The sequence below is a fragment of the Pelobates fuscus genome, chromosome 7 (assembly GCF_036172605.1).
Source record: "Pelobates fuscus isolate aPelFus1 chromosome 7, aPelFus1.pri, whole genome shotgun sequence".
Lineage (NCBI taxonomy): Eukaryota > Metazoa > Chordata > Amphibia > Anura > Pelobatidae > Pelobates > Pelobates fuscus.
In genome coordinates, this window is record NC_086323.1 from 38486743 (window position 1) to 38504705 (window position 17963).

At 41.7% G+C, this 17963-nt stretch overlaps 1 protein-coding gene across 2 annotated transcripts in view; it reads left to right on the top strand.

Moving 5' to 3' along the window:
* AK5 (adenylate kinase 5) overlaps positions 1-17963 on the top strand; it is a 264357-nt gene that overhangs the window by 237341 nt on the left and 9053 nt on the right. For both annotated transcript variants that reach the window (XR_010084077.1, XM_063427944.1), the window contains exons 11-12: positions 15219-15382; positions 16921-17037. Coding sequence is in view for 1 of the 2 variants with exons in the window: in XM_063427944.1 (XP_063284014.1) it covers positions 15219-15382; positions 16921-17037 (281 nt within the window). In the remaining variant the exon portion in view is untranslated. The remainder of the gene's footprint in view (positions 1-15218; positions 15383-16920; positions 17038-17963) is intronic.

Sequence of the window (17963 nt, forward strand, 5' to 3'; positions counted from 1 at the left end):
AAGCGGATATAATCTATTTTATTTGGTATAAAAACAAGACTTTAAATGGTAAATATGTACATTTTTCTTGTCTGATTGTTTTTATTTTTAGATTCTTTTTAACATACTCAGTATTAATATATGGGGGGGCAGTGGCTTGAAGCCTTTGTAGCAGCACTAGAACTAAACATCCTATGATGGCAATAACCCTTGCCCAGCCAGCCATTTAATTATTTACTGTTTCAGCATGGTCTAAACAGGAAGCCACACAGAACATGTCATTTAGGCTAATTCTCCTTATCCCGTATAAAACACATTCTTCTAAAAACATTCAAACTTTGTGATGTGAGCTTTTATCTCAGGTGGATGCAGACAGATGGTGCCTACAGGAAAACAAGCTTAATGGATTAAACCCATATTATCTGTTACAGAGAGTGGGTCACGGGAGGGAGTGCCAAGAGGGAATTTCATATATTCAGTTCATAAGGGCACATTTATACGGACGGAACAATACTCTGCATTATTGAATCTTGTTTCGTGGCTCGGCGTGCGTTACAGTAAGTGACACCAGATGTCTACAGGAAGTGTACAGACCTTGTACGGCCTTATTTGTCAACCATATTAGAGTGTTTCCTACATCCTAACAAGATGGGGCACTCCTCTCTGAAATGGTTTTGGTGCAACCAGGGTTTGCTTTAATTAACTTGAATGTTCTTGTGGGTTAAAATAAAATATGCATTGAAATTATTGCTATCAGCGAAACTGAAACCTCTCCCAGTCTTGATTTTACTCATACATACTATAGGCCAGAAGACAGTATTTTATTTATCGATATCAGACAATCCTCGCAGTCCATATGTCATTATTAAATTAAAACTTCCAATACTGACATTTTCTAGCCCTGTCTATGCTGTCCGCATTTATCTGATTATCAAATACAGTCACTCAGAATGAAGATGTCACACGTACAGTTGAGCGAACCCGAACTGAAAAGTTCGGGTTCGTAGCGAACATTAAGTTTTTTTGTCCTCCCCCCCCGGCCCCCACCCCTGCGCGGTGGGTGGGGGCCATAAATAAAAATTGGGGGGGAACCTAATGTCCTCCCCCGGCCCCCACCCCTGAGCGGTGGGTGGGGGGCCAGAAATAAAAATTGGGGGGGGGAACCTAATGTCCTCCCGCGGCCCCCACCCCTGCGCGGTGGGTGGGGGCCATAAATAAAAATTGGGGGGGAACCTAATGTCCTCCCCCCGGCCCCCACCCCTGTGCGGTGGGTGGGGGCCATAAATAAAAATTGGGGGGGGGGGGGGAACCTTATGTCCTCCCGCGGCCCCCACCCCTGAGCGGTGGGTGGGGGCCAGAAATAAAAATTGGGGGGGGGGGACCTAAAGTCTTCCCCCCGGCCCCCACCCCTGCGCGGTGGGTGGGGGCCATAAATAAAAATTGGGTGGGGGGAACCTAATGTCCTCCCCCCGGCCCCCACCCCTGCACGGTGGGTGGGGGCCATAAATAACAATCCCCCCCCCACGCAGGTGACTAGGGGACCCCTATTCACCCCCTCCCCCCAAAAAAATTACCCCTACCTACCCCCCTCATCCTAAAAATAATGAGGGGGGACCCCTGTCTAAGTACCTGTAAAAAAAAAAATTTACTTACCATTTGAAGTCTTCTTTCTTCTAAAATCTTCTTGTTTTCAGCCCCAAAAAAGGCCAAATAAAAATCCAGAATAACCAACGCACTCTGATTGGTGGGGTTAAGCCATCCAGAGTGCTCTGACCGGTAAATAAAGAGACTGACAGGTAAGTCTCTATATTTACCTGTCACAGCACTCTGATTGGTTGGCTTGAAATCCACCAATGAGAACTTCCAAAGAACTTTCCCACGCTGTGTAAAATGACACAGAGCACTCTGATTAGGTAGGATTTTTTTTTTTTTGCGTTTTTTTTGTTTGTTTTTTTGTGCATCGATTATTCTGGATTTTTATTTGGCCTTTTTTGGGGATGAAAAAATAAGATTTTAGAGGAAAGAAGACATCAAAAGGTAAGTCTATATTTTTTTCCCCAGGTATTTAGACAAGGGTCGCCCCTCATTATTTGTAGGATGAGGGGGGTAGGTAGGGGTACTGTTTTGGGGGGGAGGGGGGTGACTAGGGGTTTGGGGGGTGGTGGAATTTTTATTTATGGCCCCCACCCACCGCGCAGGGGTGGGGGCCGGTGGGGGAGGACATTAGGTCCCCCTCCCTTATTGTTATTTAGGGCCTCCACCCGCCGCGCAGGGGTGGGGGCCGGGGGGAGGACATTAGGACCCCCTTATTGTTATTTAGGGCCCCCACCCGCCGCGCAGGGGTGGGAGCCGGGGGGGAGGACAGTAGGTCCCCCCCAAATTCTTATTTAGGGCCCCCACCCATCACACAGGGGTGGGGGCAATAGTTTATTTTTTTTTACAGTAAGCAGCCACTGGCTGCTCACTGTTTACTAGACATGCCCCTACTCGCAGTATAGCGAGTAGGGGCTGAATTTACTAAGTAACCTTTACTTAGTATTGGTAAATGTGGCTGAAAAACCAATTTAGGTGACCAATTTAGGTCTTTCAGCCATTTGGTAGATAGCTCCCTAATACCGTGTGAATTAGGGAGTTATCTACTAAGCGGCTGCTTATTTTATCTTATTTTAAAGTGATTTCCCTATCCACATTTGTTTGCAGGACACTTTTTTTGTCCTACTCTTACCCCCATTTTACTTCCTTTTCTAGCCCTCTAGCCCTTTCCAGGAGTTTTTTAGAGCCATTTTTGTGGCCAAAAGTTCGGGTCCCCTTTGACTTCAATGGGGTTCAGCGTCAAGGTCGGGGTCAAGTTCGAGCCCGAACCCGGACTTTTTTCAAAGTTTGGCCGAACCCGCCGGGCCCGAACATCCAGATGTCCGCTCAACTCTAGTCACACGTTTTCTGAAATTATTCTGTGTATTTTGTTGGAAATAGGATGTTACCCTGCTTATTTAATTAGGCCCATACTATGGATGTGTAAACCGGGCAAATTTCTATCTATTGCACTTACACACGTTACATGCCAAAACGTAACGCTATCTATATTCAACACTTTATCACAGTTTGGCAGACGCACCTTCAAATACAGATCTGAGAGGAAGATCTGTGTGATTTTTAGTATCACGTGGAACTTAGTCAAATGTTTATGGAATAATTACATATTTTTCGAAAAGCACAAAGAAGTATTGTATCTGATCTGTACTCCCTATTTTTTGGATTTGTGGCTTCCCGTTGAGTTTAATGAGCCCATTGTTTTTCTCATACGCTGCTCTGGATAGACATCTTTGTTCTCAGTCAGTTTTCTTTACATTCGTAAAGCGATCACAACAGTTCAAACCGTAAATGATCTAGTAGACAATTACTGTCTTGGGTATTGATTTTAATTTCTTCCTGTATTTGTTTTATTAGAAACTTTCCTCAGAGAATAATGACTTTTGAAAGTCTCTGTTTTTAACCATTTTATAATTCTTGTTTTTATGAATTGGGAAATTAAGTGTCTTCTATAGAAAAAAAAAACAAATGTAGAAAAACACATTAAAACCTTAAAGGGACTCTCCAATGCCAGGAAAAGATATGTTTTCTTGGCACTGCAGAATCCTGTAGTGCCCCTCTCCCTCCCACACCCCATCCCATGTTGCTGAAGGAAACAGAGAAAAGTGGAAGCCTAGTATATGGTAAATTGATAAGGCAGTGAAGGGGTTAACCCTAAATAGAACAGAATATAATGAAAGAAGGAAAAACACTGCCGTAGAAAAATAGTAGTAAATAGTTAAAACATAACTCCCGCCCACACCCCATCCCATGTTGCTGAAGGGGTTAAAACCCCTTCAGTGACTTACATGAATCCTGCGCCAATGTCCCTCTTCACTGGGTCAGGCTCCGTCCACGCTCCTCCCCCGCCGACGTCAGCGGTGGGGGAGACCTAATGCGTATGCGATGCAATGGCCTTGCGCGTGCATTAGACCTCCCCATAGGAAAGCATTATTCAATGCTTTCCTATGGGGATTCCGGCGATGCTGGAGGTCCTCATGCATAGCGTCAGGACGTCTAGCGTTGTTTAAAACACTTTTCGTGTTCTAAGAACAAGGAAGTCCCTCTAGTGGCTGTCTGATAGACAGCCACTTGAGGAGGACTTAACCCAGCAAGGTAATTATTGCATTTTATAAAAACTGCAATAATTACACTTGCAGGGTTAAGGGTGGTGGGAGTTGGCACCCAGACCACTCCAATGGGCAGAAGCGGTCTGGGTGACTGGTGTGTCCCATTAAAACACACCATTATAAAATGCTTGATATAATATATAGTATTAAAAAAGTATATACCTCATCTGAATATATAGGTAGCTACTTACAATACATTTTACAAACTCATTCTGCTTCGGAAGTGATAATCCATTGATAATTACGCGGTATGTATGTAGTAACTGTCAAATGGCAATTTTTAATATATCATTTTGTTAGATTGTGATTGTCATGAATATCGGGTTCCAGCGGATAGAATACTGTAAACTATGGGTGCAGCAGTATACTTATGGTTGTGGGGCCTTGGATTTGAAGGCTGAGCATCACAGATATTACAATAATCAGCACGGTGAAGCTCGAGCACTATTTATCCTTAAAGCCCAATCGCTAGTCCCCCCCCTAATCTGAAAACGCTACCCTAATACCACAAGGTTGTATCTAGAAATCTATTCAGCGAGATATAAATAATTAACCTGTGCAATTAGGGTTAATATATTCCATGAGGAAAATTACATTTTCTGAAAAGAAAAATACTTGCTGGGAAGTGAGAACAAACTTTCAACTTGGAGGTTGCGAATCCACACTTTCAAAGCTAATTAATTTCAAAACAAATGCTCGGAAGTACCTTGGAAGCATGTATTTAGTCTTTTATATGCCTCCAATACAGAGGATCCACAGCTCCTCCTACCTGAGGAATGGTGTAATTGCACCTTCTGATTGTATTGCTTTATCCCTAGCATTCTAATAGTTAAAGCCACAACAATCTTAACTAAGCTGCTTACTGGGTCTGGGATCACTTTAAAAGTAGTATTGTTCGGCTATCTTTATGGATATCTTCCTCGGCAATGACATAAGTGTTGTTCCCTTTTTGTGCTGCTCCCTTTTTTTTTTACCTTCCTTGACGTATTTTAGAACAGGCGTAAGCAACCTTCGGCACTCCAGATGCTGTGGACTACATCTCCCATAATGCTCTCACAGCCATAATGCTCTCACAGCATCAGGGGAGATGTAGTCCAAAACAACTGTAGTGCCAAAGGTTACCAAAACCTGTTTTAGAACATGTAGGTCTGGTATAGTCTGCTAATATTTGTTTGTTTTTTAATCCGATGTGCTGCGTGGTGGGTGGTGTTTGCAGTTGATTGACACCATACAGTTCTGGGCTCTGTGATTAGTGTGAGTTACACCCTTGGGCAGCAGTTTCTACAGAAAGAGAAGAAAATGGAAGAATTTACCATCGCAATTCGGTTTTCCCAGCGCTACAAACCGCACAAAGTATATTCTCAATGCTGGCCTAAGATCAAAAGTCCTCTAAACCCAGCCATAGTTTGAAAACATGATGTCATTGATGCGGTTTGTTACGATATCTACAAAACCCCTCAATGCAATTACTTCTCCATAATAAGCAATTTTATTCCCCTCCACCGCTTAATATTGTTTAATTATTCATTTGACACAAAAACAACCATCGAAACCCGGGAAATAAAGTGTCCGAAGCGTCCATAAATTGTAGCAGGAGTTTTCCAGAGCAGCAATAAAACACACAGCCCCAAATAGTCTGGCATTGATTTTCAGTTTAGTCTAGTTTTTAATGCGACGGGGACTCTAGCGGCAGTTCGGTAATTTTCTGCTTTCGTCCTCAGTTATTCAGTTAATAATAGTGTCATTTAAACTCTTAAATTGTCCGTAAAAGAGCTGAAAGCTAAATCTAGTTAATTACTTCTTGCAGGCAAAGTGTATCGGAGCAGGGAGCCTCCCACCTAAAAACAAGTATTTATCCAAAATAAATTACCCGCTCACTTTGTATACTCATAGGTTAGCACAGAGGCACAGAGGAGGCTCGGGAGTTTGTGAGTGATGCCTTAGGCAAAACTAGAATAAAAGGCTGTGACAGCAAGGCACTAGGAGGGGCATTAGGTGAGGCACCAGCAAGTAACTGGTGCCCATCAGTATTAAAGTGGCAATGGCTGTCATTTTGTATACAGTCTATCTAAATGCTATGAGAGCAGACACCCCCCGGGGAAGGTAGGTGTGAGTATTGCATATTCATTTACTAACAGCCCTAGTTCATGCCTTTATTAGCAGTAGCACTTGATATTAAAGGGAGCTTTAGCTTTGAATGAGACAGTTGCCTCACTCTGCAGGCTGAAAAAAAGCATGTAAATATTATTATTATTATTATTATGGTTTTATTTACCTGCTTCTTGTTTCTCATGTTTCCACACCCACTCCAGGGGGAACACTGATTTAACCAATCAGTGTTCTATCCTTAGGAATGCTGCAAAAAATTGCATTGGGAGAACAGAGGTAGTCTGATCAGTGTGATCACGCAGAGCAGGGTCTGGTGTCAGATTCCTCTCTCCTACCTGACCTGAGAGGAACATCCAGTAATAAAATATGACCACGTTTGTAGCAAGTTCGTAAATATCTATTTCGTACTTTCCAAAACCTTTCTTGCTTTATTTTGGTTTGTATATTTGTTTAACCCCTTAAGGACCAAACTTCTGGAATAAAAGGGAATCATGACATGTCACACATGTCATGTGTCCTTAAGGGGTTAAAAGTATTTGCTTGCCGGTTAAAAAAACTTCAATTGATGCATGTCCTTTTTAATAGTATAGTCAGTTGTGGTAGACTCACTGACTGACCATGTCCACAAGGTGGCAGACTTTATAGTAGGGATGATGATTATGATTACTTATAGTTCCTTCCTCCACAGTACAATCACACATGTTGCTGGCTATTTTCTATAGTTCCATCTTACAGTGAGCATGTACTAGTCTGAGACGGACCCCGTAGACTATAAATGTAGTGATATGGTTAGACATGTCATATTGTGGGATGTCGTCTCATCTGTAATGTACAGGATACTCAGAACTTTTTATGACGTGCATTGAATGTTATGCAAATGTATTCTGACTTCAGCTTATCCGTATGTCACCATTAGTCTGCTCTATATGGTTTCACAATACTGTCCCTATTCTCCCTGCAGCCACCGTTCCTGCCTGTCCAGTGTAGACATATTTCAAAATAGTCAAACACTGGCTTAAAGGACCACTATAGTGCCAGGAAAACATACTCGTTTTCCTGGCACTATAGTGCCCTGAGGGTGCCCCCACCCTCAGGGTCCCCCTCCCGCCCGGCTCTGGAAAGGGGAAAAGGGGTAAGTCTTACCTTTTTCCAGCGCTGGGCGGGGAGCTCTCTGCCTCCGATCCTCCTCCGTTCCGCCCCGTCGACTGAATGCGCACACGCGGCAAGAGCTGCACGCGCATTCATCCGGTCGCATAGGAAACCATTTACAATGCTTTCCTATGGACGCTTGCGTGCACTGTGATTTTCACAGTGAGAATCACGCAAGCGCCTCTAGCGGCTGTCAATGAGACAGCTGCTAGAGTCTTTGGGGGAAGGCTTAACCCATTTATAAACATAGCAGATTCTCTGAAACTGCTATGTTTATAAAAAAAAAAAATGGGTTAACCCTAGCTGGACCTGGCACCCAGACCACTTCATTAAGCTGAAGTGGTCTGGGTGCCTAGAGTGGTCCTTTAAGATGCTCTATTATTTGATCCAACCCTTTGCCTAGCTTCATAGTGTACTTAAATGCTGCCTTCCCTGTCCTAGTTCTTGGTTTGATTATTCCAGTTATCCCTGCTTGTTCTGACCATGTAGACTGGTATCCAGACACCTACTGTGATTCCTGCCTGGATTCACAGATTCCTTCATTAACCTTGCACTCCACTGCTGCAAATCTCTATTTTGCACACCTTTAAGATACCATGGTGTAACCCATTTACATGTAGTCACAGTAATGTGATCCATAAAGACCTTACACTCAACATGGTATCATGTGTGTGTGCTTGAATGGAAGTGTCACTTGTGCACCTTTTGATTGTAATGTACAGTAGTTCATTAGGTCCAGCTACTCAGCGGGTTTTATTTACGTACATTATTGTTAATCTGGAACCTTTCTTAGTTTCTACTAATCTTCGACAAGATAATAAGGTGTTTTAGAAAGGCACATAAGAGTAAGTAGGGCCATAAGGGAGGCAGTGTGGGCAATAAAACACTATAGGCACCAAACATAACTATCTTTTTTTTTAATTCTTTATTCTCTGTTGTGCATGGTATAACAGTAGCTTGGTCAGCCACAATAGCAGTCGCAAGCAGTATAATAACAGACATATTAAACATAACGTGGCATATAGATAGGCAGCACATTTTTGTGTTTCAGGGGAGAGATAGACAGTGGGTAGACAGTGATAGAGTGTGAGCTTTCCTTACTGTCTGTGATAGTTGTGGAAGAAAACTTTTATGTTATAGTATGTATCGGTAATATTGTTAAGCAAGCAAAAGCAGGAAGGGGAATTGGATGTACTTGTCCATTTAGGGACAAATGACTTGGCTTGCAATGAGGTTTCAGAGGTTAAGGAAGTTTTTAGTGTTTTTGCCAATGATATACGGCAGGTTGCTTCCACATTGTCATTCTCTGAAGTTCTGCCTGTGCATAACACTCAGAATGACAGGCGGATGCGTATTAGGGACTTTAACTTGTGGCTTGGTGAATGGTGTCGGGAGCAAGGATTTGGCTTTATTGCTCATGGTAGCTCTGTTTGGAATGGAAATAAACTGTACAAAAAAGATGGTTTGCATCTTTCTCAAAAGGGAACAAATGTTCTCAGTGAGCAGTTCAGAGGTTTTGCTAGGATGTATTTAAACTAGGAGGGGGGGGCAAAAGGGTGATAAAACATCAATCCAATTGTCCCCCAAAACAAGGACAGAAGGTGCCTGTAGCAAGTGTGTTAAAAAATGATAAGCTTAGAGTCATGTCTACAAATGCTCGCAGTTTAGGGAATAAGATCCATGAACTTGTGGCAATAATGGCAACTGATAGTGTAGATTTAGTCGCTGTTACTGAGACATGGTATAATGAGAAAAATGACTGGGACATAGCAATACCAGGGTACTCTTTATATAGAAAAGACAGGGAAGGCAAGAAAGGGGGAGGGGTGGCCCTGTATGTAAAGAATAGCATAAAATCTAGCCTAATAAAGGTTAGTGAGGCGAACATAGAGTCAGTTTGGGTTACGTTAGAATTTGGTAATCACACAGTAACTCGTGTAGGTGTGATTTATAGGCCCCCAGGACAAATTGAAGAGTTAGATAATCTACTAGTTGAAGAAATAGCTAAAATGACAATGAAGGGGGAAGTTATCATCATGGGTGACTTTAATCTTCCTGATATAAATTGGAAAACAAAAATAGCTACTTGTGCCAGGAGCACACATATTCTAAACTCCCTACTGGGATTGTCTCTAAAACAAGTCGTTGAGGAGCCAACTCGTAAAGAGGCCATACTAGATTTAGTGTTAACAAATGGAGATTTGGTATCAGATATTACTGTAGGTGAAAGTTTAGGATCCAGTGATCATCAGTCAGTGTGGTTTAATATAAGAACAGTGACTGAGTCACACCACACAAAAACAAAAGTTTTAGACTTTAGAAAAACAGACTTTTCCAAAATTAGAATATGTGTAAAGGAGTCAATATCAGACTGGAGCAATTTAAATGGAGTCCAAAAGAAATGGGATTATTTAAAAGTTGCACTACTGAAGGCAACAGAAAATTGCATTAGGCTTGTCAGTAAAAGCAAAAAATTCAAGAAACCACTGTGGTACTCCACAGATGTAGCCAAAATAGTAAAAAACAAAAAGTTAGCATTTAGTAATTATAAAAAAACCCAGAGTGAGGAAGACAGAATGACCTATAAGATTAGGCAGAAAGAGGCTAAGCAAGTTATAAGAGCTTCCAAATCACACACAGAAGAGAAAATAGCACAGTCAGTAAAAAAGGGGGACAAAACCTTTTTTAGATACATAAATGAGAAAAGAAAAGTAAAACAAGGATTAGTTAGATTAAAAACAAAAGAAGGAAGGTATGTAGATGAGGATAAAGGTCTAGCTGACTGCCTCAATGAATATTTTTGTTCGGTATTTACAGATGAAAATGAAGGAAAGGGACCTCAGTTAAGAAAAAGGATAAATGAGTCATTTATTACACGTGAGTTTACAGAGGAAGAGGTTCTATTTCAACTGTCAAAAGTAAAGACAAATAAGTCAATGGGACCTGATGGAATACACCCAAAGCTATTAAAAGAGCTTAGTGGTGTACTAGCAAAACCATTAACAGATTTATTTAACCAATCATTGATAACAGGAGTAGTCCCAGAAGATTGGAAGTTAGCGAATGTTGTGCCCATTCACAAGAAAGGTAATAGGGAGGAGTCGGGCAACTATAGGCCAGTAAGCCTAACTTCAGTAGTGGGGAAAGTGATGGAAACCATGTTAAAGGATAGGATTGTTGAACATCTAAAAACACATGGATTTCAAGATCAGAGACAACATGGGTTTACTTCAGGGAGATCATGCCAAACTAATCTTATTGATTTTTTTGATTGGGTAACTAAAATTATAGATCAGGGTGGTGCAGTAGACATTGCTTACCTCGATTTCAGTAAGGCTTTTGACACTGTTGCACATAGAAGGCTTATCAACAAACTACAATCTTTGAGTTTGGATTCCAATATTGTTGAATGGGTAAGGCAGTGGCTGAGTGACAGGCAACAGAGGGTTGTAGTCAATGGAGTATATTCGAAGCTTGGGCTTGTCACCAGTGGGGTACCTCAGGGATCTGTACTTGGACCCATTCTCTTTAATATTTTTATTAGTGATATTGCAGAAGGTCTTGATGGTAAGGTGTGTCTTTTTGCGGATGACACTAAGATATGTAACAGGGTTGATGTTCCAGGAGGGATAAGCCAAATGGAAAATGATTTAGGTAGACTAGAAAAATGGTCAGAGTTGTGGCAACTGACATTTAATGTGGATAAGTGCAAGATAATGCATCTTGGACGTAAAAACCCAAGGGCAGAGTACAGAATATTTGATAGAGTCCTAACCTCAACATCTGAGGAAAGGGATTTAGGGGTGATTATTTCTGAGGACTTAAAGGTAGGCAGACAATGTAATAGAGCAGCAGGAAATGCTAGCAGAATGCTTGGTTGTATAGGGAGAGGTATTAGCAGTAGAAAGAGGGAAGTGCTCATGCCATTGTACAGAACACTGGTGAGACCTCACTTGGAGTACTGTACACAGTACTGGAGACCCTATCTTCAGAAGGATATTGATACCTTAGAGAGAGTTCAAAGAAGGGCTACTAAACTGGTTCATGGATTGCAGGATAAAACTTACCAGGAAAGGTTAAAGGATCTTAACATGTATAGCATGGAGGAAAGACGAGACAGGGGGGATATGATAGAAACATTTAAATACATAAAGGGAATCAACACAGTAAAGGAGGAGACTATATTTAAAAGAAGAAAAACTACCACAACAAGAGGACATAGTCTTAAATTAGAGGGACAAAGGTTTAAAAATAATATCAGGAAGTATTACTTTACTGAGAGGGTAGTGGATGCATGGAATAGCCTTCCAGCTGAAGTGGTAGAGGTTAACACAGTAAAGGAGTTTAAGCATGCGTGGGATAGGCATAAGGCTATCCTAACTATAAGATAAGGCCAGGGACTAATGAAAGTATTTAGAAAACTGGGCAGACTAGATGGGCCGAATGGTTCTTATCTGCCGTCACATTCTATGTTTCTATGTTTCTATGTTTCTATGTGCTAGACAGATTATGAGGTAGCTTATATATGAGCAGTCTTAGCTAGGTCAATGTGTTTAGAGTATGCTAGGCAGATTAAGAGTGCTTTATCTATTTGCGTGCGAGCGAAGACATAGTGTGTTGCCTGCAGTATCACATTTTACTGTGTTATAATGCTAGCGTTCAAAAGCATTTACAGGTCGTTGCGGAGAAATTAAACAGCTTTAAACCAAAGAAAGTCCCGGGACCTTCCAGTCACACATCGTTTAAAATAATAATTATGCTAAGTTTACTTGTACTACGATAAGTGAAAAGCGTGGTTCTGGGAGATTATCAGACACAAACATAACTATCTTAATGAATCAGTTTTGGTGTACAGATCATGCCCCCTCCGTTCTCTGCCATTTAGGGATAAATCACTTTGTTTTCTGCAGCCCAAGCCACACCTCCCTGCATGTGACTTACACTGCCTTCCTAAACACTTCCTGTGTAATATTTCAACTTCCTTTATTGTCTCCTGTTTGTCATTAAAGTTTAATTTGCAGAGCAAAAAAGTAAGTTAAGAGCTGATTGAAATTTAAACCATTTTGCTTTTATGCAGGCTGTGTCAGTGACAGCCGGGAAGGTGTGGCTAGCACTGGATAAACAGAGACACAAGTGATTTAACTCCTAAATGACAGAGAATTGAGCAGTAAGACTGCAGGGACATGATCTATACACAAAAACTGCTTCATTATGCTAAATCTGGTTTGGTGACTAGAGTTTACCTTTAAGTTCTGAATGAGGGTGTACCTGATAACTGGCACATCCCTTGCACATGGCTATGTCAGGGACCCATCTCGATCCAGATAATTGCAGACCTGTTGGCTGATTATACTGCTTCTATCCTGTTCTGCCTGCCTTGACATAACAATCAGACGAAGTGACCCAAGGAAAGACTGAAATGCCCTGCACGGTGCTTTCTCAGTCATGTTGAGAAAGCGCTGTGCCAGGCTAGAAACGCGTTCAGGGCATTTCGGTCCTTCTTTATGTCACTTCTATGTGGTTCTTCCCCCTTCTCACAGGTGCTGTACTTTTATAAAAAAAAATTCTAGCCTCTGTTATACCTTTGACAAATATTTTTTTCCCAGTGGGATTTACTGCATATTATGACAGGCTAGGATTACAGAGCATGTTGTTTTCAACCTTCACATACTATATGATATAGGACCGGCGCATATGAGGACTGTTCTAGGCAATTTTATGCTTGTATTTCCATGTTTTATATTTTTTGCAAATAAATGTACCTTTTCTAAGAAGATTGGTGCGCAGTGGAACGTCTGAGTGTGATTGTTTGGGGATAAATGCCCTGACATAACACACGTTTTTAATTACTTCAGTCCTGCGCGTTTCATGATCCGATCTCTTGTAAACTATTTTGTTGCACCTTCAATACTTTGAAACCATGTTGCTCTGCAAAGGCCATCTTGGTTAGAAATGAGCTTAATATATAAAGACATAGTTTAAAGAGAAGCTCTGTATTTCTTCTTTTGAATGTACATTCCAGTCCTATAGTCCAGTGCTTGGCTTATTCTGCATTGATGCACTCTGGTTTTATTGAGCACAGCCGGGGGGAATTCAATATTCATTTGTCAAATTAATGAATCATAAAACAACATCTTAAATGACTGCACTCCCCTGTATTAGATGCAGAAATTAATTGCAACAACACTCAAGCAGGTAATTGTAGTTTTAGAAACTCATCAGTCCAAGATTCAGAGCATGTTTTCACCTCCTGGGATTTTCTTTTTACGAGTCAGTTTCAACGGCATATTGAGGATTTATTCTGTTTTCGACAAACTATTTAAAAATGTTAAAACGACGAGTGTAGTGATACTTACTGCATAAAAACGCAAGAAACACACATGTATAATCCTTCTATGCACACAATTTGATGTCGATAAAGCAACACCAAAAAAGCATCTTAAAATAAAAAATAGTGAAGCATGTATAAAACACTAATAATTCCATACTGTTACTCATTCGTACGTTCCCCCCCGATTTCTCTTTTGTACCCCATATTAAATGCCTTTAATAAAAGAAAGATTGACAAAAAACAGTAATAATGAAATGACCTAAACAGAATAATATGATTGGATACAGAAGTCATTCTTATATGGACCATAATTTCCTTGTATGAGATTCAAATGGATACAGCCCCACATGTAAAAAAAAAAAAAAAGAGAGAAATATAGCAAATAGTGTGACACTATTAATAGTTAATGAAATTGTGATGAATGTGGCAATTCCCAACTCATATAGGTAGAACCTAGTAAAACCCGGCTCTAAGTTGTGTTGTGTTGTTGGTGTCTTAATGAGGTTTCACCACACCTTCTTGGTATGTAAAATGCCTTGATGATATCCTCAATTCGGTAAACGGAAAAAGAAGAAACCAAATAGTGCAGACGGTATTATGCAGAATAAACATAATAAGGTGGCAGTGAGACCTGCTTACACGGACCAGAGCCTATGTACATCATCATTTTTTTTTTTTTTAAAGGCATTGTGCTACTTTTGAGAGAGCACTTCCCAAATAGGGACCAGAAGTAGACAGCAGGCAGCAGAGCGGATTAAGTATAAAAGCTTTATTTACTTACATATAAAATAAGCCACATTGGCAAAAGAGTCTCAGTCGATCCTGGCTCTCATATACGCGTTTCGCCCTTCAGCTTGCCCAGTCAACAGGAACCCAAATAGTGAAATTTGGACATCTGTATCCAATCACACTATTCCGTTTAGATAATCTAATTATTATTATTTCAAACACGCTCCACTATTTTTTTGTTTTAATGTATTTTTTTCATTTTTACCAAGCTTATTTTTTTCTTTTTCTTTTCATCTGGGTAATTAGTTGTTTTAAATCGTCCTGAACAATCTAACCTGTGTTTAGCAACTTGTGAAAGTTTTTATATGATATAAGTTTTTATATGAACCCAGAAGTGCACCGTGTGCTACACAATAAAGCCAGCAGTTCTGAATGAACCTGGAAACATATTTTAAACGATATTTAGTTCATCATTGATTTTAAGGTCACCAGCTACCAAGACATCCTAACAATTTGAAATGCAGCGCCAACCATGACTTTCGATACCCAATGTATAGTACTTGAGCCGCCAATGCAGGAAAGAGGTGCCTGAGGATCACAGGCATTGAGTGCTAGAATCAGCCAGTATCTCAATATTTATTACTGCATGAAACACGTGGATTTCAGTGAAGAATATTCTGCACCATAATATATAATGTGTTTTTTTATTCTGTGTATAACAGGAGGCCCAGGGTCAGGCAAAGGGACTCAGTGTGAAAAACTTACTCAGAAATATGGACTGACGCACCTCTGCGTTGGCGACCTTCTTCAGAATGATCTCGCAACGGTATCAGAAAGAAGCAAACTGATTAAAGACTTTATGGAGAGAGGGGACCCAGTGCCGCTGGTGAGTGACCACTGGAGAAATGGAGAGCACAATTCCTTCAAATCTATAAGTACTGTGAAGGTTAAAAAACTGTATGGTTATTAACCCCCCACTAAACCAAATCTGTGTAGTTATTTGTTATATTTTATTATTGACTCCTTCTTCCTAAATGCTCCCTATATACCCCCTCTCTGAGACTCATTCATCCTAAACTAAATTGCTGCCCATCAGCTTATGCTCCAAGTGTGAACTTACTCTTCCACATCACTTTGGTGTTATGTACATCGATTAGACCCAATACTGGGGTATCGGGTACTCACTCTGGGCCCAGTATTTGGGTATCAGGCACTCTCTCTGGGTCCCATATTGATGTGTTAGGTACCCACTTTGGGCCCAGTATTTGGGTACCAGGCACACTCTCTGGGCCCCATGTTGATGGGTCAGGCACTCACTCTGGGCCCAGTATTTGGGTACCAGGCACTCTCTCTGGGTTCCATATTGATGTCAGGTACCCACCTTGGGCCCAGTATTTGGGTACCAGGCACTCTCTCTGGGCCCCATGTTGATGTGTCAGGCACACACTCTGGGCCCAGTATTTGGGTATCAGGCACTCTCTCTGGGCCCCATGTTGATATGTCAGGCACTCACTCTGGGCCCAGTATTTAGGTATCAGGCACTCTCTCTTGGCCCAATGTTCATGTGTCAGGTACCCACTTTGGGCCCAGTATTTGGGTACCAGGCACTCTCTCTGGGCCCCATGTTGATGTGTCAGGTACCCACTTTGGGCCCAGTATTTGGGTACCAGGCACTCTCTCTGGGCCCCATGTTGATGTGTCAGGCACTCTCTCTGGGCCCAGTATTTGGGTACCTGGCACTCTCTCTGGGCCCCATGTTGTTGTGTTGGGTACTCTCTCTGGGCCCAGTATTTGGGTATCAGGCACTCTCTCTGGGCCCCATGTTGATGTGTCAGGTAACCACTTTGGGCCCAGTATTTGGGTATCAGGCACTCTCTCTGGGCCCCATGTTGATGTGTCAGGTAACCACTTTGGGCCGAGTATTTGGGTACCAGGCACTCTCTCTGGGCCCCATGTTGATGTGTTGGGTACTCTCTCTGGGCCCAGTATTTGGGTACCAGGCACTCTCTCTGGGCCCCATGTTGATGTATTGGGTACTCTCTCTGGGCCCAGTATTTGGGTACCAGGCACTCTCTCTGGGCCCCATGTTGATGTGTCACGTACCCACTTTGGGCCCAGTATTTGGGTACCAGGCACTCACTCTGGGCCCAGTATTTGGGTATCAGGCACTCACTCTGGGCCCCATGTTGATGTGTCACGTACCCACTTTGGGCCCAGTATTTGGGTACCAGGCACTCACTCTGGGCCCCATGTTGATGTGTCAGGCACTCACTCTGGGCCCAGTATTTGGGTATCAGGCACTATCTCTGGGTCCCATATTGATGTGTCCGGTACTATGACTGGGCCTGTCTCTACGCAGGGATAATGGAGGAGGAATTCTGTGCATCCTGTCTCTCTTATCAGGTTTTCTGTTTCCTCCATCAGGATATCATTCTAGAAATTCTTAAAGAAGCAATGACATCCTCCGCGGGAAACACAAAGGGCTTCATCCTGGACGGATTTCCCTGCGAGGTCAAACAGGCCGAGGAGTTTGAATGCAAGGTGAGGATTAATATACAGAAATAATACAAAGATTTTCAGTACTTTTCAAAGCAAGCCAAACATTTAAAAGACTTTTAAATTACACGCACCTGAATTTAAAGCCATATATTGTGTTTCCATTTAAACATTTCTGAATAAAACTGACAATTCTATTGGGCAATGACTGTTTCACATCTTTTTATAAAGAGAAATCCCTATTGCTTTCCAGAATCACAGTGACATCATTGCGTTTATAACTAATGCATGACATCACTGCTCCTGTAACTAATGCATGACATCACTGCTCCTGTAACTAATGCATGACATCACTGCTTCTGTAACTAATGCATGACATCACTGCTTCTGCAACTAATGCATGACATCACTGCTCCTGTAACTAATGCATGACATCACTGCTTCTGTAACTAATGCATGACATCACTGCTTCTGTAACTAATGCATGACATCACTGCTCCTGTAACTAATGCATGACCTCACTGCTTCTGTAACTAATGCATGACATCGCTGCTTCTGTAACTAATGCATGACATCACTGCTCCTGTAACTAATGCATGACATCACTGCTTCTGTAACTAATGCATGACATCACTGCTTCTGTAACTAATGCATGACATCACTGCTCCTGTAACTAATGCATGACATCGCTGCTTCTGTAACTAATGCATGACATCGCTGCTTCTTAATTTATGATTGACATGACTGCTCCTATAACTGATGCATGACTTAATTTCTTCTGCAAATAATGCATGGCATCACTGCTTCTGTAACTAATGCATGACATCGCTGCTTCTGTAACTAATGCATGGCATCGCTGCTTCTGTAACTAACGCATGACATCGCTGCTCCTTCAACTAATGCATGACATCGCTGCTCCTTCAACTAATGCATGACATCGCTGCTCCTTCAACTAATGCATGACATCGCTG